This window comes from Macaca mulatta, chromosome 6, assembly GCF_049350105.2.
Source record: "Macaca mulatta isolate MMU2019108-1 chromosome 6, T2T-MMU8v2.0, whole genome shotgun sequence".
Classification (NCBI taxonomy): Eukaryota; Metazoa; Chordata; class Mammalia; order Primates; family Cercopithecidae; genus Macaca; species Macaca mulatta.
The window spans coordinates 169,543,210-169,564,014 of NC_133411.1; the positions used below are offsets into that span (position 1 = coordinate 169,543,210).

General features: G+C 40.9%; 1 protein-coding gene and 1 pseudogene across 6 annotated transcripts in view; one reads left to right on the forward strand and one right to left on the reverse strand.

Annotated features, from left to right (window-relative positions):
- The window catches only part of ATP10B (ATPase phospholipid transporting 10B (putative)), a 360,064-nt gene that overhangs the window by 113,878 nt on the left and 225,381 nt on the right, over positions 1-20,805 (reverse strand). For 2 of the 5 annotated variants that reach the window (XM_077937417.1, XM_028849890.2), the window contains exons 4-5: positions 9,178-9,465; positions 7,440-7,634 (exon numbers count right to left, since the gene is read on the reverse strand). In XM_077937417.1, coding sequence (XP_077793543.1) covers positions 7,440-7,634; positions 9,178-9,452 — 470 coding nt within the window. In that variant the 5' untranslated portion in view covers positions 9,453-9,465. Of the gene's footprint in view, positions 1-6,205; positions 6,803-7,439; positions 7,635-9,177; positions 9,466-15,610; positions 15,924-20,805 lie in introns of those variants that run through there. The other 3 variants (XM_077937418.1, XM_077937419.1, XM_077937420.1) reach the window with 3 other exon arrangements.
- LOC698297 (small ribosomal subunit protein eS8 pseudogene) lies at positions 19,911-20,570 on the forward strand (annotated as a pseudogene). The gene has a single exon (XR_001445641.3). The product of XR_001445641.3 is annotated as a small ribosomal subunit protein eS8 pseudogene (transcript).

Sequence of the window (20,805 nt, forward strand, 5' to 3'; positions counted from 1 at the left end):
GTGGTGGTGCATGCCTGTAATCCCAGCTACTCAGGCGGCTGAGGCAGGAGAATCCCCAGCCTGGGAGACAGAGGTTGCAGTGAGTCAAGATTGCACCATTGCACTCTAGCCTGGGCTCAAAAAAAACCAAAAAGACAAAAAAACAAAACAAAAAAAAACAATTACTTAGTACTACTTACAGTGCAGGCACTCAGCTAAACAATTTATAAAAATAATCTCATTGGATCCACGTGACCCTGGGAGTTAGGTGCTAGTATGGGCCCCATTTTATATAGGTTGAAATGGAGGCCCAAGTGATCAAATATCTACATAGGCCACACATTTGGTAAATGGCAGCTCTGAGAAAAGCCCAGGTCCCATGTCTAAGCCCTCCATGCCAAGCATCCAGTAAGGTCATTGCTTTACTTACCCTGCGGCATTGCATTTTGAAGTTTATTTCTATAGCTTCTTTATTTTCAAGCCCTCTTGCATGTCATCTTAACATCTTTTCACAAAATATGCCAGAGAGATATCATGATCACTATTTAAAGAGGAGACACATGGGTCCCCAACTGCTTAAGTGGCTTCATTTAGGTCATGTAGTTAATTAGTGACATAACCAGGATCAGGACCTCTGGCTTCCTCCCTTCTAGGTTTTCCTGAGGACACGGGTGCAAAAGGCAACTCACAGACAAAAGAAAACAGGTTGCAGGCCAGACCAGGCCCTCGGTGCTACACTGTCAGAAAACTGTTTATTATAGCATCTGCCTGACTTACAGAAGAGAGATGCTCTAAGTCTCGGTAAAAAGTCAGATTAAAAAAAATCTAATCTGTATTATTCTTCCCCTAAGTTTCTATCATTTCTTGGTCCTGGTCTTTCTAATACCAGCAAAAGCCACACATACAACATTTCATTGACACAAGAACAGGCTATGAGCTGAATTATGTTCCCTTTGCCTGGTTAAATGTTGCTCCTCCTTCAGGGCTCTCCTGAAATTTTACCTCTTTACTGAAAGCTTCCCTTGGCCTTGATGGTTCCTGCAGGTGGGTGGGTCACCACATCCTCTGCACTTCTGTGTCCCTTTGCAGGTAGGACATTGTAGCTATTTGTAAGTTCCTCGTGACCCCTAGACTGAGAGTCCTTTGAGGGCACATAAGGTTTGCCATGGCAATGCACACACTAAGTCTTGAATTAATATTTGCTGAACAGATGAATAAGTGAGTGACCAGCTGCTGAAACTGTGGAGGGCTTACGTTTCATTACATTAGGGAACAAAAACCACCCTGGATTTCCTCGGTTCCCATTCCCTGCTCTGTACTGCATGTTTTCTGAATACAAATAAAAATTTACTAAGCTGGATGGAAAAATACAAATCTCTTGCTGGTATGATTTCTAAATTCATTAAACTGAGCCCTGGGAGAAACTAAACTAATACAGTTCTGAAGCTAATCTCTCCTCGAAGTCATTCCATAAATCTGATTAATGGGTCACCTTTAGACCACCAACACAGTTGCTATATTAAAAGAAAATGCTCTAATGGGATTGTAATTCTGTTAACAAGGCTTCTGTTGTTTGCAAAAAGACATTTCCTCACAGCCTAAGTCTAGGCTGGATGATGCATGGGCTTAGGTCATGAGCAAAATTCCAAAGGCTCTACTATTCAATTGCACAAAAATGAAAAAAAAAAAAAAAAGCATCAGTTGCTCAAATGTGTAAATCTGAGGTGAAACAAATAAATGGATAGGGCTAGGGCATGAGATGTAATTTCTTATGTTGCTTCCCAGAAAAGAGAATTGTCCTGTTAGATCTTGTATTCTTTTCCTGACATCTGCCATGTGTCCTTGATATGGCAAAAGGATATGTCTTTTGGCATCCATCAGTTAAGATAATAACTAACACTTATCTATTTAATAGCATGTCCTAGCTTCCTCTGCTGGGGTCTTTCATAGAATCAATCCACTTCAGAGGTGGAAAAACTTTAGGGACATATAGTATAGAATGTCCAAAGATGTGTATATTCCTGTTAATATGTGGAAAGCAATTTACAAAGAGTCAAGGCTCAAAAATATTTTCAAGTGATAGTGTTGAGGACATTGAGGTGGCTTCTCCAACATCTGTTCCTCATTCTATTGGAAACTATCTCATTTTAAAAAAAACTTTGGCTTTTACGACTTCCTCGAATGGCCCATAGGCTTTCAGGGAAGCTGACTTCATGCTGGGCTCTGTGGGTGGGGCTGTGGCTCAGGTATTATAACCTAGTTAGTACAATCCCATCTCTTGCCTCTAGGGACCGGTTCAGGGATGAGCATGTGAGGCCGCTGAGATGTGAGGAGGGTCTAGGGAGTAGTAAGCTTCCTTGACCTTCCAAGATGGCTACCAGAAGTATCTTTCTTTCTCTTTTCGTACACGATCACATGTAGATGTGAGGGCTGGAGCTGCTGCAGCCATTTCATTGCCATGAGAGAAGTCTGCCTGAGAGTTAAGATGACGCTGAGGAGGGCTGAATGAAAAGGACTGGTGAGAGATGGATCTAGGATGCTGACTGAACCATGCTGATCGCCCTTCCACCTCAGGACATTTGTAGTGACTTAAGCCAAGGAAGTCTCTTCGTTGTTTAAACCTGTTAAAATGGAAGTTTCTCCTACTGTGGCAAAGAACATCTCAACTGACAGACAGCTGGGTTAAACAAAACTGATAGGCTACTTACTGAGGGTCATCCTAGAACCTTTATTCTATTAATGGGTAAATTTATTTGGCTATGGGTTCTGTTCTTTCTTAGTGCATCTCACAGGACAAGATCTAGTCTGACTCTCAAATTTTGCAAAAGTGGAAACTGAGGTCTATATGTTTGAATGACTTCCTAAGCTATTACTAGTCTGAGATCTGGGCCTAGACTACAGGCCTCTGCCTCCCAGGCCTGCATTCTTAACTCAAGGTCATACCTTCTCTCTGGCCCTTGAGGATGAACTTCAAAAGAAGAACCTACAGCCAGAAGTGATGGCGTGCCTGCAATCCCACCTACTTGGGAGTTTAAAGCAAGAGGACAGCTCGAGCCAAGTTCTAGACCAGCCTGGGCAATGTACTAAGACCCCTGCCCCTACCGCCCATCTCAAAAAAGCACCAACAAGAAAAGAACCTATTATTCTTTTGCAGAGACTCCAGATTTATAGAATATTTTGAAGCAAAGTTTGCAAGTTTTTGGGCTCATAAGCAAAATAGAACTTCAGGTTCAAAAAAATAGGTCTGAAGTGTTTGAAAAAATTACGTCAGTTACAAAGTAATATAAAACCAGTTAAAAGTCAGGTTATTTCAAATAAAAATATTAATTTTCAGCTGCCCTAATAAAGCTCAATCTGGCAACACTAGGCCTATACTTCTACATAATAACAATTAGCAGGAGCTAAGTGACCAGCTCTGTCTCCTGGGATAAATGCATGGCCTCTCCACTTTGCCATATTCACCACCATTCCCTATTGCCTCCTAACACTGATACCAAGTGTCATTGGCCATTTATCAGTCCAAGAGTAATATTGCTTTTTAGAAGCTATTCAGTCAATTTAATTACCTCTCTGGTCCCTGTGGCCAATTATTTTTATATACTTGAAAAAGTAAAAATTCCCAAACTTAGATATTAAAAAATATTTCCAAAGCCCAGTAAATTTAAAGCAACACTGCATTAATCAAAGATGAACAGGTTTCTTTGCTGTGTCTTTCCTTAGTCCTTCATGGGCTCTGGGTGATTGGAGGAGGGCCAGCATATGTAATTTGGCCGTGCACATATTTTTTCAGAGACTATTTCTTTGTCACTGTTATTCCACTGAAAACACTTTGGGAAATACTGCTATGAAAGCTTCATGCTCCTCCCTACCAGTGAGCTGGTGGACTAATGTTTCTTTTTTCTAGATTGTTATCATCTCGGTTTCCCAATGTTCCCTGGAGGCTCTTTTGGAAACAGAACAACAGCAGCCTGGCCTAGGTCTAGCCAGCTCCTAGCAGAGGTGAGTCTGTAGTCTAATCCATACAGATTATTTCCAAGAACCAGGCCATGATTCTGTGATATTCTGGCAGAGCGAGAACAGGACCAGGCTCACTGCAGCCCACGTGCATTCCTTCCTGACGGCCCAGCTTCCTGGCTCCCCACTGTGTATATTCCATGGAAGAAAACAAGAGAGTAAGGTGGAAAACAAAAAGTGACCGTGGATTGGTGCCAAAAGAAAAACAATGCTTTCTCGGCCAGGTGCAGTGGCTCACGGCTGTAATCCCAACATTTTGGGAGGCCGAGGCAGGCGGATCACGAAGTCAGGAGATAGAGACCATCCTGGCTAACACAGTGAAACCCCGTCTCTACTAAAAATACAAAAGATTAGCCAGGCGTGGTGGCGGGCGCCTGTAGTCCCAGCTACTCGGGAGGCTGAGGCAGGAGAATGGCGGAACCTGGGAGGTGGAGCTTGCAGTGAGCCGAGATGGTGCCACTGCACTCCAGCCTGAGTGACAGACCAAGACTCTGTCAAAAGAAAGAGAGAAAGAGAGAAAGAGAGAAAGAGAGAAAGAAAGAAAGAAAGAAAGAAAGAAAGAAAGAAAGAAAGAAAGAAAGAAAGAAAGAAAGAAAGGCAGACAGACAATGCTTTCTCAAAAACAGCCTCTTCAAAGAAAGGCATCACACCCCAGCAGTGATTTCATCCTCTCTTTATAATTTTCATATTCAAAGGTGAGGAACGACTAAATCTTAACTCTGGCTGTCTAGTGTGCTTACAACATTCAAGACAATTAGATCTAGCTGGGGAAAAAATTACCCTTCAGATAAATTTTTGTAAACGTGCAACTGTGTCCCTCCAAGCAAAGAGACGAGAAGCTCATTTGCTGCTGAGGGATGAACATGGAGTTTCTTGCGGGGGTTCTTTGATGATATTGGTAAATACCATCTAAAGTCATTGCATTAGATACTCATCTTGGAGGTTTCCCCTGGCTACCATTTTCCAAGTGGAGTTTGGCTCATAAACCCTTTCAGCAGCCAGCTCCAAGCTGGCCACCTTTCAGTCCCCTGGAGAAGAGAACCCCTCCTTAGAAGTAAGCAGGGCCTAAATGGCTAGAGTACATACCTTGAAGCAAGCCTCTTTCATTCTAACAAGGACCAGAGCCAATGCAGAATGTCTGCTGAACTGGGGTGAAGAGTAAGAGGGAATGAGACTGCCTAGGGTACTGCTTGTGAGACATGGATATTTTCTTTGTTCAGCAACAAGTCAAGCTCTTACTTGCTAGAGACTCGATCATCTTAGGCTGCCAACTGCTAGCTCTGAAGGTGCTTTGTATCTCTAGTCTCTTTGTAAGCCCAGACTCAACTCCCTTGCTTCTTTTAGGACTACGTGGGTTGTCACAAAGTTGAGACACACTCTAACTCTGTCTTCTTTCCTTGCCAAGTGAAAGCATGTCCTATCCTGACAACCTAATTTAGTCATTTGCTCAATGGAAACTTTGTAGAACAATGACATGTATAAAATGACATTAAATAAATGTCTAATGACATCAGATAATCCAGTCATCCTAGAGTTTATTTCTTCAGATTTCAACTCACCCTAAATAATTAATATTGCATCTGTGTGCTTAATAATATGAGCACTTACATAAGTTAAAACAAGGTTTCTCAACTTCAGGACAGGTGGTGTGCAGTCTTTGCTTTGGTTGAGACAACATCGAAGATAACTCTCAAAAACAGTTAGTGATGAAGGAAATATTGGGTTTTACATTCTAAAAATAATGCAATTTCAGCTTGCATTTACTGAGCATTTGTTGTATATCAGATATAGTGTTAAGCATTTTCTAATAATTATCTCCTGCAACTCTCACAACCACCTCAGGAACGGTTCAAATTTTATGAATTACAAAATTCCCTCCCGGTGTCCTCAACCAGCTTTAAATGTGCTCATGGCCACACACTGGGTTAAGAAGAGATGAGAATATATGCAAAACTCTTAAATGTTAGACACATTTGAAACAGCGAAGAAAATGCTACATAATGAAGACCTCTTAATTTTAAAAGACTGACTCAATCCTCCTTTTGTTTTGGATTGCAGACTATAATCCTCACTGTAGAGAACTGAACAGCTTCCCTGAAATAAAATAATGATATTTCCCTACTCCATCTCTTCTACAAACAGTAACTGCAGTGGTAGCAGCCACAGAAAGATCAGGCTGGGCCCAAGACTTCCCCGGAGTTTTTTGCTTTACCTGCTGTAGATGAGGCACTCTCGGTTATTGATGACTTTATCTGATTTGTACCTCCGGAGGTCTTCCCAAGCATCCTTGATGGCAGTGACTGCCAGGATCACACAGACTGGTATCAGGTTAACCTCAGGCTGGAAAGCATTGACCACAGGGAAAAAATTCAGAATCGCAATGCCCACAAAATAGAGATTGGCAAACCGGTGTAGCTGCTCAAAAATGTTCTTGGGGATGAAGGACAACACGGTGTACTTGCTGGTCTTGATTTGATTCCCACGATGATGTCTGTTGGGGTTCTCTTTGTGAGACCATCCTTCGAAGGGCAGGTTAGAGACCACCACTCGTTTCTTGTCCTCTTTTCTTTTCCACCTTTTCCTCCCTTCCTTTTTCATCTCTGCTCAATGTTGTCTTTTTAATTTTCATAATTTAATTTTCATCTTTTGCTTGCCTTCTCTGAAAATTTTTCTCTCTTCTTTCAGAAGGATACTAAAAACGAAAAGCCAGGCTGCGAACCCCAGGGGAGAAACATGAGGAGGAAAGAGCCTGCAGAGAACAGGTGTGTATCCACCAAGCCACTTCCTTCTACTTGTTTGAGACTCCACCTGTTGGACTGTAGACGTCATCCACAGGTGTCTTCCTTTTCCACCCTGGGCAGCCAAGAACAGGTGTACCAACTCTGGGTCCTAAAACCTACCAGGTTCTAAAAGCAAGAATTTCAACCCAAGCAACTGAGGCTTTAAAATGGCAGACATTTTCTTGGTTTGGGAGACCCTGCTTGACATCCTCCAAAGAGTTTCTCCTGAACTCCCAAGATAATCCAGCCATCCTAGAGTTTAATTCTTAAGCTTCCAACTCACCTTTAATAATACTGCATCTGTGTGCTTAATAATATAAGTGCTTATACAAATTAAACAAGTTTTCTCAGCCTCAGCACTATTGACATTTTGATACGATAATAATTCTTCCCCAGGGCTGTCCTTTGTATCATAAGATATTTAGCAGCACCCCCGGATTTTACCCACTAGATGTCAGTAGTACCCCCCACTCCCAGTATGACAACCAAAAGTGTCTTCAGACATTACTAAATACTCACTAGGGGTCTAAATCACCCCCACTTGAGAATCAGTGAGTTAAATAATTTAGAAAAATAAAATGGAAGAAAAGAGACTCATCCTGAGGCTATGCTGATGAGTTTGCATAACCCATTTGCAAGAAAAAACACAGGGATGGTTTCTCTTACCTTTCATAAATTCTAATGTTGGAGCAGTTTATTGCTTTATCAAAGCGGTGTCTCTTGAAGTCCTCCATGCCATCTTTGATCATGATGACGAACAGGACAATGGCCAGTGGTAACATGGTGATTTCTCTGTGGAAGACTTCCATGGAAGGCATCCAGTTCAAAATCACCAGGAACAGGAAATAGAGGTTAGCCCATCTGGAGGGGCAAGCGAAGTGTGAGTAAACACTATGGAGAAGAAAAATGTACTTTCTCCCCCATTTCTTCCCTACTGTTTGGCCTTGATCAACTAAACATTCTCCTTCAGTGTCACCTCCAACATTATGGTAATGGCTTTGAAGCCAAACCCATCTAGATTTACTTATTATTTCCATAGATTATTGGGGTGGTGTTTGGTTACATGAATAAGTTCTTTAGTGGTGATTTGTGAGATTTTGGTGCACCCATCACCCGAGCAGTACACACTGCACCTAATTTGTAGTCTTTTATTCCTCTCCCCTCCTCACCCTTTCCCCCTAAGTTCCCAAAGTTCGTTTTGTCATTCTTATGGATGAGACTGGAGATGATTATTCTCAGGAATGGAAAACCATCTAGTTTTAAATTCTGTTCCTGTTATTTACTAGTTGTGTGATTTTTTCGAGCTTATTTCCTCTTGCACAAAATGGGGATAGTATTATCGACTTTAAAGGGGTCCTATAAATATTACATGATATATAATTTTTGCATGATACACAGTAGAGGGCTCTGGAGCATAGTAATACACAGTAGAGGGCTCTGGAGCATAGTAGTTGCTCAGTAAATGGTCATTTATAATAATAATTACAATATTGAGGATGATATATAAGCACATAACTTTTAATTTAAAATGATCTCATACATTATCTCAAAAGAGTTGCTGATGTCTTCAAGTTTTCCACGTGTATCTTGCTCTCTCTTGCCACAGTGCCTTGGCATGTGCAGGTCTGTCCGCAGGTCTTCTGCTGACTTCTGTCTGTCCCTTTTCACTCAGGTAATGCTGTCTCTCTTTCATGTTATACTTCAATTCCCCGACTTCCTTAACTAGGCCAAGATTTCCTTATTATTCACTATAGTAGCACCATATACCTCTCCTTGGAAGTATCTATTCTACTTACAACTTTACATCAATTTATATAATTAAAAAACTAATGACTGTCTCTTTTACTAGACAATATATTCAATAAGGACAGTTTCTCTCTGCCTCTCTATTTTTTTATGTATCTCTAGCTCCCAGCTCACGGCTTGAGACAGAGTAGAACCTGATAAATATTTGTTGAATTAAAGAATGAACCACAAAAACTTCTTAAGATAAATGTATTTGGATATTAAAGGTAAGGTGGCCCCCAGAGGGTAGTATCTCTGAGTTTATCTAAGTGGTAAATACTTGTTTAAAATATGTATTGTTGGCCGGGTGTGGTGGCTCACTCCTGTAATTCCAGCACTTTGGGAGGTTGAAGCAAGCAAATCCCCGGAGCCCAGGAGTTACAGACCAGCTTGGGCAACGTGGCAAAACCCCGTATCTACATAAAAGTACAAAAATTTGCCGGGCATGGTGGTGCTCACCTGTGGTCCCAGCTATTTGGGAGGCTGAGGTGGGAGATTCACTTGAACCCAGGAGGTGGAGGTTGCAGTGAGCCGAGATTGCACCACTGCACTCCAGCCTTGGGAACAGAATGAGACTCTTTCTCTAAAAAGAGTATTGTTCAGATAAGTGGATCTGTACCTATGAAATTGCTCAAAGAGGTTCCGGGGCAGGAAGGTGAAGAGGGTGTATTTGGTCGTGCAGGTTCTGTTGCCGGGATATCTCCTGGAGACCTCTTCCCAATCTTGATGGAATATACTGTTGTTGGGGAACACGATCCGCTGCTGTGTCAAGTTGTAGCTCTGTCTCCCTTTCTCCGGAGAGAGCAGCGGTGTGGTTTCTGATGGACAATCGGGGAAGCCATCTCTGACTCTCCACTGCCACCGATGCCACGATGAGTCCACTGAGAGGGCCATTTCCAGCAGCAGGCTAGGGTGTGAAAACAGACACAGGAGGAACTATGTTTAGGAGAAACATGCAGCATGTTGGCCTGTTCACTTCTCCCCCAACCACGCAGGGTAGACACTGAAAGTAGCCTCAGCCCACACTTTCACCTACTTCTTTGTAACTAAAGGTCACTAGATCCTGACCATTTGCTTCCCTGCTGTTCCTAAAGATAGGATTTCTGACATTAGAATCATAAGGATTTTAAGACTGAGTTTCTGATGTTAGAATCCCTATGTTCTAGGGTGACACGCTAAACAAATAATCACATAAATAACATGCTCCTAACACTGGGATATGTGCCATGGAAGCATTGAAGTGGGTGGGACATGCTGTTGGTCTAGTTGGGGCTGTCAGGGATAGCTAAAGTGTGGCTTGCTGGGCTAAGACCCTGCAGGTCAGAAGTCTAGCTCTGGTTCAGTCCCAGTAGGGAACTGTCCCTTCACCATCAGCTGATCTCCAGCTTCCTCACTGTGAAATGAGGAACACTGTTCTTACTATAGATTTTCCACAAGATTTTTCTGAGGAACAAATTGGATAGTACAGAAAAATATATTGGGACACATCTTAAGACAAAGGAAAAGGTACCTATTCTTTAGGTTTTCTTTGGCGCTAGCATTTTCTGATACTGATGACATTTTGCAGAAACTCACCTGTGGCTGGGACCTCAAAGGAGAGTGATAAGTAGAATAGATGGGACAGGTTCTTTCCTAGGAAATTTGTCCATAAGGTGACTGGGCTGTGCTACTGTCCACTCAACTGGCTTTTCTTAATCTAGATGGCTGGGGGTGGGGATAGGGGATCCCTTCCTTTCTCTCCACTCCCTTTGGTGGTTTCTGAAACTAAGTACTTGATCAAGCAGATGATCTGCCCAGGTGGCAAAGAAATGCTGCTTTATAGCACATCAAAAATCTTGTCCACCACCATCAAGTCAGCTTCATCCCTGGTATGCAAGACTGGTTCAACATATACAAATCAATAAATGTAATTCATCGCATAAACAGAAACCATTACAAAAAACACATGATTACCTCAATAGATGCAGAAAAGGCCTCTGATAAAATTCAACACTCCTTCATGCTAAAAATTCTCAATAAACTGGGTAGTGATGGAAAGTATCTCAAATAATAAGAGCCATTTATGACAAACCCACAGTCAATATCATACTGAATGGGAAAAAGCTGGAAGCATTCCCTTTGGAAACCAGCATAAGACAAGGATGCCCTCTCTTACCAGTCCTATTCAACATAGTGTTGGAAGTTCTGGCCAGGGCAATCAGGAAAGAGAAAGAAATAAAGGGTATTCAAATAGGAAGAGATAAAGTCAAATTTTCTCTGTTTGCAGATGACATAATTGTATATTTAGAAAACCCCATCATCTCAGCCCCACATCTCCTTAAGCTGCTAAGCAACTTCAGCAAAGTCTCAGGATACAAAATCAGTGTGCAAAAATCACAAGCATTCCTATAAGCAATAATAGACAAACAGAGAGCCAAATCATGAATGAACTCCCCTTCACAAATGCTACAAAGAAAATAAAATACCTAGGAATACAACTTACAAGGGATGTGAAGGACTGCTTCAAGGAGAACTACAAACCACTGCTCAAGGAAATAAGAGAGGACACACACAAATGGAAAAACATTCCATGCTCATGGATAGGAAAAATCAATATCGTGAAAATGGCCATACTCCCCAAAGTAATTTATAGACTCAATGCTATACCCATCAAGCAACCATTGACTTTCTTCACAGAATTAAAAAAAAACTACTTTAAATTTCATATGGAACCAAAAAATTAGGATTGTCTTGGCCTATATAGCCAAGACAATCCTAAGCAAAAAGGACAAAGCTGGAGGCATCATGCTCTCTGACTTCAAACTATACTACAAGGCTACAGTAACCACAACAGCATGGTACTGGTACCAAAACAGATATGTAGACCAGTGGAACAAAACAGAGGCCTCAGAAATAATGCCACACAGCTATAACCATCTGATCTTTGACAAACCTGACAAAAACAAGAAATGGGGAAAGGATTCCCTATTTAATAAATGGTGTTGGGAAAGTTGGCTAGCCATATGCAGAAAACTGAAACTGGACCCCTTCCTTACACCTTATACAAAAATTAACTCAAGATGGATTAAAGATTTAAAGGTAAGACCTAAAAGCGTAAAAACCCCAGAACACCTAGGCAAAGCCATTCAGGACATAGGCATGGGCAAAGACTTCATAACTAAAACACCAAAAGCAATGGCAACAAAAGCCAAAATTGACAAATGGGATCTAATTAAACTAAAGAGCTTCTGCACAGCAAAAGAAACTATCATCAGAGTGAACAGGAAACCTACAGAATGGGAGAAAATTTTTGCAATCTATCCATCTGACAAAGGGCTAATATCCAGAATCTACAAAGAATTTAAACAAATTTCCAAGAAAAAAACCAACAACACCATCAAAAAGTGGGTGAAGGATATGAACAGATACTTCTCAAAAGACGACATTTATGCAGCCAACAAACATATTAAAAAAAGCTCATCATCACTGGTCGTTAGAGAAATGCAAATCAAAACCACAATGAGATACCTTCTCACACCAGTTAGGATAGTGATGATTAAAAAGTCAGGAAACAACAGATACTGGAGAGGATATGGAGTAATAGGAATGCTTTTACACTGTTGGTAGGAGTGTAAATTAGTTCAGCCATTGTGGAAGACAGTGTGGTGATTTCTCAGGGATCTAGAACCAGAAGAACCATTTGACCCAGCAATCCCATTACTGGGGATATAACCAAAGGATTATAAATCATTCTACTGCAAAGACACATGCACACGTATGTTTATTGCAGCACTGTTCACAATAGCAAAGACTTGGAACCAACCCAAATGCCCATTAATGATCGACTGGATAAAGAAAATGTGGCACATACACAGAATGGAATATTATGCAGCCATAAAAAAGGATGAGTCCTTTGAAGGGACATGGATGAAGCTGGAAACCATAATTTTCAGCAAGCCAACACAGGAACAGAAAACCAAACACCGCATGTTCTCACTCATAAGTGGGAGTTGCACTATGAGAACACATGGACACAGGGAGGGGAACATCACACACCGGGGCCTGTTGTGGGGTGGGGGGCTAGGGGAGGGATAGCATTAGGAGAAATACCTAATATAGATGACGGGTTAATGGGTGCAGAAAACTACCATGGCACAGGTATACTTACGTAACAAACCTGCACATTCTGCACATATATCCCAGATCTTCAAGTATAATGATGATTAAAAAAAATGCTGCTTTACCTAGAAGTTTCCAGTTTCTGAACTCTTTTAAATAAAGCCAACAAGCAAACTCTCACGGTTCTTTTTGGCCAAATTTTTCTTAAAGACTCAGACGGAAATTATTCAAAGATACATTTTATAAAGTTAGAAGTCGTATATAATAGTCCTTCTCATGTAGTAGGCTCATAGGATAATTTTCTTTTGAATAAGTGGATGAGTGAATGTCAAGTACTATTAATCTTACAGTGAATTACCCGGCCTGTCATGGTAAATATGATCGCTTAGGAAAAGTTTTATTTCTAGTTTAAATGGTAATATTTTACTTTCCTCATGCCCATATGATCTGACCCTCATCATAATTCTCCTCATAGCTTTCATCAATCCAACTGATTTTCAATCCACAGACCCCAAGGCTGCAGGAAGCTCTTCAGAGACTAAGTAAGCCCTTGTAGCAAGCATGAAAAGGTAAATGTAATTACGGATGCCTATCATAATGTGACCAAAAGCAATATTATGACATTTAGCAAGCTGGAAATAATATTGTGTATTTTCTTTGTTATTATAAAAAATGCACCAGCCAGGCACAGTGGCTCACACCTGTAATCCCAGAACTTTGGGAGGCCGAGTCAGGCGCATACCGAGGTCGGGAGACTATCCTGGCTAATACGGTGAAACCCCGTCTCTAATAAAAATCCAAAAAATTAGCCGGGCGTGGTGGCAGGCGCCTGTAGTCCCAGCTACTTGAGAGGCTGAGGCAGGAGAATGGCGTGAACCTGGGAGGCGGAGCTTGCAGTGAGCCAAGATCGTGCCACTGCACTCCAGCCTGGGCGACAGAGTGAGACTCCATCAAAACACATACACACACACACACACACACACACACACACACACACACACACACACACACTTTCATGGATTTCTTTTTTACTGCAAAGGAAAAGGAAATGAAAAGATCATGAATAGCGCTGAAAATGCAAATGAGAAATCTTGCCTTGGTGAATGCCATCCATATCAGACTTCTCTCACTATTAGGTAGTAAGATCTTCTTAAATCAAGAGATTGGATTGATGTGGGAAATGTAGTTATTTTCGGTGGGGCAGGATTAAAAGTCCATTTATCATAAGAATAGTCTTTATTTTTTTTTAAGCATGTAAAATGAACTTCCTTAAAAATAAAGCAGATATAACTTGAATGTCAAATTGGTGAATGAAAGTTTGATGAGAAACTAAATATTTATATAATTTCAAAGTATCCTCCCCCAATATTATTCATTATAATGATAAAAAGAATCACTTTTTAGTGGAGAAGTGTGGCAGACACCACCTTACAACAGAGATCAAAGCAAGTGTTGAAGCTGTCCTCACAGGGTTAACAAGAATTCTGGACAGAAATAGAGTTATAACTAAGCATTAATCAGGTTGCACTTTGACCTACTTCCTTGTAACTGAAAGTCACTAGATCTAGACCATTTGCTTCCCCATTGCTCCTAAAGATAGGATTTCTGACATTAGAGTCATAAGGGTTTTAAGATTTGAGTTTCTGATGTTAGAATCGTAAGGCTTTTAATAATTGCTGAAGATGTTTTTCAGATCCTGAAGTCCAGTGAAACAACTGACGTCAACCCATTTGAGGACCCCACATAGGAACAGAATCAGCATGAGGACGAGGACACAGTTTCTTCATCTCTCTGTCCTATGATTTCACCCTGCACTCTTTGACCAATCAACAATCTTCACACTTCTGCCTGTTCTAAACTCGTATAAACTTTAGCCCCAAACTCCTCAGAGATGGACTTGAGGTTTCCTCCCATCTCTTCATTTGACAGCCCTCCAGTTAAATCTCTTTCTCCTGCAACTTGACATCTTGGCATATTGATTTGCTGCACATATTGGGTGCTGGACCTATTATGGTTATAGTATCACAAATAATGGGATACAATGACATCTCTTGCCTCCTGACATGATGTATTGAGAACACGAGTTTCCCCTCTGGTAGAAACATTAAGAAACCTCAAATTGGGGAGCTATTCTATAAAACTACTGGCCTGCGTTTTTCAAGTGTAAATGGTCAAAAAAGGGGCAAAATAACTGTTTATGATTAAAATAAAAATAAAAACTAAATGTAATGCATAATTCTGGGTTGAATCCTATACTAGAGGAAGATAAAATAGATATAAGGGGTATTCTTGGACAATGGGCGAAATTTGAATGTGAACTACAGTTAGGTGATAGCATTTTAACAATCTCAAATTTCCTGATTTTGATAATTATATGGTGGCTATATATAAAAACACTCTTGTTTTTAGGAAATTCACCCCAGAGTATTTAGAGGTAAAGGGTAAGACGTCTCCATGGGTCAGAAAAAATGTATATGCTTGTGTGTGTGTATATATGTGTATGTGTACATATGTGCACACGTGTGCGTGCACACACACACACATACACACAGTGGTATAGTCAGGGGAGGGCTCTTGGGAAAAGGAACATTTATTTAAAGTTACCTGAAGAAACGTAGGAGTTAGCTAGGTAGGGAGGTTGGGGAAGAGTGCTCCAGGTAGAAGAATGAGTTCCAGAAACGGGAGGAAGTTCATGAGGTGTTCCACAGAGCAGTGGTCTTCAACCTTTTTGGCACCAGATACTGGTTTCATGGAAGACAATTTTTCCATGGACAGTGGTTGGGGGATAGTTTTGGGATGAAACTGTTCCACCTCAGATTATCAGGCATTCATTAAATTCTCATGAGGGCGTGACCTAGATCCCTTGCACGCACAATTCACGATAGGGTTGCCTTCCTATACGAATTTCATGTCTCCACTGATCTGACAGCAGGCAGAGCTCGCCTGCCACTTACCTCCTGCTGTGCGGACTGGTTCCTTACAGGCATGGACTGCTATGGGCCCGTGGCTCAGGGACTGGGGACTCCTGGTGTAGAGTACATGGAACGGGAGACAAAGAGTGGCGAAAGTTGAGGCTGGAGAGACAGCGCAGGGTCAGATGGCTGCTGAGGCTGTTATGCTGAGGGCAAGAGAGAGTCTGAAGAGTGCCAGGGAAATGACACATTGTGAGTGCAGATTCCAAGCGTCATTCTGGCAGAAGCATGTAATGGTGGGCTGGAGGGACGGAGACTGGGGGCAGAGGCAGCTCTTTGACCGACTGCCCCTTCCCCTCCAAATAAAGTATTTCTTCCTGAGAGTGGAACAGGAAACAAAGAGGGATTGTATAACCCCATTATCTGAGGTGTGGTTTATTGCTGCTTGCAGAAAGCTTAGGGTGGGGCACGCCTGAAGAACTCCCTAAGTTGTAAAACCTTTGTCTCATTCTAGATTTTTGAAATGGCACTTCCCACTAGAAATAACTTGAGGATTACCTAATTTTGCTAATTTATACTCAGATCACGACTTGAAGTGATAATCCTCTCAAGCACCAGCCTTATTCTCTTCTGGGCACAATGTCATCTAGATGATAGAAGGACAATCCTATATGGGGGACCTTTAGCCTAATAAGCTGGGCTAACTTCAGTTTTTTGAGGAATTCTGTTTCTCTCTCCCAAACTTTCTCCACCTTACCTGGCTCATATTTCCAATTGACTCTAGTTCCTTTCTGTTTCATTTTAATGAGCCCAAATAAACCCCACCTCTAGCAAGTTTCATTTTCATTGTTAGGGGATAAATCAACTAGTCATTCATTGAATCAACAAATACTTATTGAATCCTTGTTTATTATATACCAGGTGAGTAAAACCTACCCATACATCCCTTTCTGCCTGAGCTTACATTAGGTGGCTGAGAGATTTTAAACACACACTTTTAGAAATAAATATATATTCACCAACCAGGAAAAGTGCCACTGTCAAAAGACAAAATCACAACAGGTTTAAAGATCTTAATTAACTTTATTTTTGGTTCTAAAATTGGGCAGCACTTCATTTCATAAAATATAATCAGCATTCCAATGAGCTGAACAGAGGAGATTGGCTTTATAGAAAGGGCTGAAGAAAGCAGAAACACAAAACAAAAATGAATTCGTCATTTCAAAATTAGTTTCCTTGTAAGGCAGGAACAGGAAACAGAACAATAGAAAAATAACCGACTGGTTAACATCAGGTTATTTTTTTTGTGAGGATTAAAGGCAGGGGCAACTTCCTTTTCATACCAATTGAAACTGACCTATTCGGGAAATTATGTCTCTCTCTTGATTTCTCTGAAGGTGGATAACAATTTAGTTTCAGTTTAGTGAAAGTGACTCCACTTTAATTTTTAGTCTGGTCTGTTGGGGCCTAGCTTTGTCCAAAACAATGGCCTCCTATACTTTTTATTTAATACCATGAAAGAGAGCAGGGTGCAGTGACCACATTACAGAGGGATGGGACCTTGTCTCCCAAGAGGTGGGGCTTGAACTGAGATCAGGGAATGAGTGAGAGGTGGCTGAATGGAGTACTATTGTGTGTATATGTGAGTGAGTGTGTGTGTGTGTGTGTGTGTGTGTGCACGCGCTGTGTTTCTGTAAGTAAGCATCCCAGGAAGACAAAGCCATATTTGCAAGTCTTCTGTGGCTACAGCAAAAGTGTTGACTTCAAGAATGGAGAGAAGACCCAAGTAGGCTAAAAAGCAGAAATAAGTCTTTACTTCAGAATTATTTTTCCTCCATGCCCAGTTCTCTAAAAAGTGTATCAGTGGGTTAGGACTATGGGAGAAAAAATCTATAAAATTAAGTCTAATCTATACTTGGATTCTTGATAAATAATATAAAACTCTGATATTAGAATGAATTAGAATTTAAGAAACTTTGGCCTTCAGTTAACCGTAGGAGTTTTTAAACCACTCTACCCTGAGGGCAAAATGTATAAATCTCAGGAAAAAAAAAAGATTTCCTATTAGACATCTAATTAGCAAACAATAACCAAAGAAGAAGAAATAGTCTGGAGTTAGAAGATCTTCAAATCAATAATTATATCAGTTTTTCATGAATTATAATCATTCTTGAATCATCTTCTCAATTTTTACCACACTCAAATAGCATTTTTATTAAATGCAATATATTTTACTTTAGGTGAACTCACTTCTCAAAAGCTTCAATTTTTTTGTTTTTGTTTGTTTTTTTTTTTTTTGAGATAGAGTCTCACTCTGTCACCCAGGCTGGAGTGCAACGGCAAGATCTTGGCTCACTGCAACCTCTGCCTCCCAGGTTCAAGTGATTCCCCTGCCTCAGCCTCCTGAGTAGCTGGGATTACAGGCACCTGCCATCATGCCCGGCTAATTTTTTGTATTTTTTTGTAGAGACAGGGTTTCATATTTTGGCCAGGCTGGTCTTAAACTCCTGACCTCAGGTGATCCACCCACCTCGGTCTCCCAAAGTGCTGGGATTACAGGCGTGAGCCACCATGCCTGGCCAAAAACTTCAGTATTAACTTTGGCTTTGAGCTAAACCTTAATACCAAAATGAAGTGGTTTGACAGTATTGATTTTTTTTTAATAGGCACTGACAGGAACTACTTTTATTAAAATAAAAATTGTTGATCCCTTATGACAACATTGGCCTACACCTGTATGTCTCTATTTGCTCTTCTGGGAACCAGGTTCAGAAACATCACCACTCGCCCAGAAAGGATCAGTCATTTCCATTATTTGTGGTTTACCTACTAACACAGGAAAGGCTGCTAACATGGTTTTCAAGTTTCTTCCCCTCAACACAAAGTCAAAACAATAACAAGAACAACAAACAACAGGTTTTTCATCAACCCTGAATTAAATAAAAAAATTCAGTGAGCCAGATTCCTATCCATTCCCCCAAGCATTGTAGTAGATCAAAGAAGGATTTGTAGTAAAACAATCTCATCATAAATTTCTTACCCATTTTGCTTTTTCTACTTATTTTGATTGGATTTACTTGAGTAATGACCATCACTTAGTCTTTTACTGATTTTACCGAAACCCATTTACAGACGAAGAAACAAAGAAAAGGGGAATAGAATGATTTCTCTGTAGAACTTGTCGTTTCTTACTAATCCATTTCAGTAAAAGCTATATTTATTAGAATACAAGATGTCCTTTTTCCACATTTTAATATTTTTGAAACTAGATTGTTTCATACAATTGCTATGTTAGTGTTTGCTTATTTACATAAACTCACAAAGTATTATTAAATTGATGACATTTTAGATTCAAAAAAGATATCTAGTTGCAGACAAATATGCCAGAAAACGGAAATCGCCATTTGAAAGACCCTCCATAAGTTTTGTAGTTTGGACCTGCCCAGGAAAGTTCAGTGAGGCCTTCGTGGGAAAGCAGTAGTCTAAGCGGAGACATTATTCTGCAGTGGAGTTTGGATAGACTAGAAGCCTTGAGGAAGGCTGAACTTTAGCATTCCCATTTGCACTGTACTCAGCTACAGGCATCTACATATAGCTGCTTGTATGGAATCAGTTCTTATGAGCACAAAAAAGTGCTCTGTCCTTCCCAATGGGAAGAACAAGAGCTGTGATTGTGCCTTATTCACAGGCTACAAAACATGTCCTATAATTAGGATGCCAGAAGCTGACTTCCTCTAGAGAGAAAGCAACATTAAGAAGAAATGTATGCAGGGTGGGGTGGGGTGGGGATTGTTGTCTTTGGTTGGTGAGAGTGGGAACGAGTGGGAAAGAGAGAGTGAGAAAGAAATAGCAACCACCTAAAATAAAATTAATGAAAGGATGCAATTCTGTAGAAGATAATTAAAATACATGACAAATGTAATCCTATAGAATGGGCCTTTGTGGGAAAGGAAAGATGGGAGGGGAGTCCGTTCCATGACTCAAGCATCTTCAGTATGCCACACTCAGCCCCATCACTAGTCCTTGAGTCAATTAAAGATTTTAACCCCGATCGGTTTTCTCCTAGCTCCCCAACTCATAAGAGCTTTACTCCAATGGATTTCCAAACATGGATATTTTTTAAACAGACAAGAAAATATTTCTAGTCTGCCACATTATACTTCATCACCTGCCAAGTTCATTAGAGTTTACAGTGTCACAAATTATCTTGCAAGCTAGTCTCCAGTTTGGTGTATTTGGAGCTCAGATTTCTCTCAGGAACTTTACACCAAAATATCCTACTGCTTATTTGCCATTTCTACTTGTTTTCTAGGTATTTCAACTTTAACAATTCTAAAACTCGAGCCAGCGCCGAGCGATGGGCATTTCTCGGGACAACTGGCACAAGCGCCGCAAAACCGGGGGCAAGAGAAAGCCCTACCACAAGAAGCGGAAATATGAGTTGGGGCGCCCGGCTGCCAACACCAAGATTGGCCCCCGCCGCATCCACACAGTCCGTGTGCGGGGAGGTAACAAGAAATACCGTGCCCTGAGGCTGGACGTAGGGAATTTCTCCTGGGGCTCAGAGTGTTGTACTCGTAAAACAAGGATCATCGATGTTGTCTACAATGCATCTAATAATGAGCTGGTCCGTACCAAGACTCTGGTGAAGAATTGCATCGTGCTCATCGACAGCACACGGTACCGACAGTGGTACGAGTCCCACTACGCGCTGCCCCTGGGCCGCAAGAAGGGAGCCAAGCTGACTCCTGAAGAAGAAGAGATTTTAAACAAAAAAAGATCTAAAAAAATTCAGAAGAAATATGATGAAAGGAAAAAGAATGCCAAAATCAGCAGTCTCCTGGAGGAGCAGTTCCAGCAGGGCAAGCTTCTTGCGTGCATTGCTTCCAGGCCGGGACAGTGTGGCTGAGCAGATGGTTATGTGCTAGAGGGCAAAGAGTTGGAGTTCTATCTTAGGAAAATCAAAGCCCGGAAAGGCAAATAAATCCTCGTTTTGTCTTCACCCGTGTAATAAAGGTGTTTATTGTTTAAAAAAAAAAAAAAAAAAAAAAAATTCTAAAACTCTTGGATTCTCTCCAAAATTCACTTTAGTTCCAGTAGTACCCATTTCCGTGAATAGCATCTCTGTTTACCTTAATGACTTAAGAGTAACCTTTGACTTCTCTTTTCATTTACTACAGTCAATCTATTTTTAAGTTTTATCCATTTTTGCCCTTTAAATATTTTTCAAATCCATT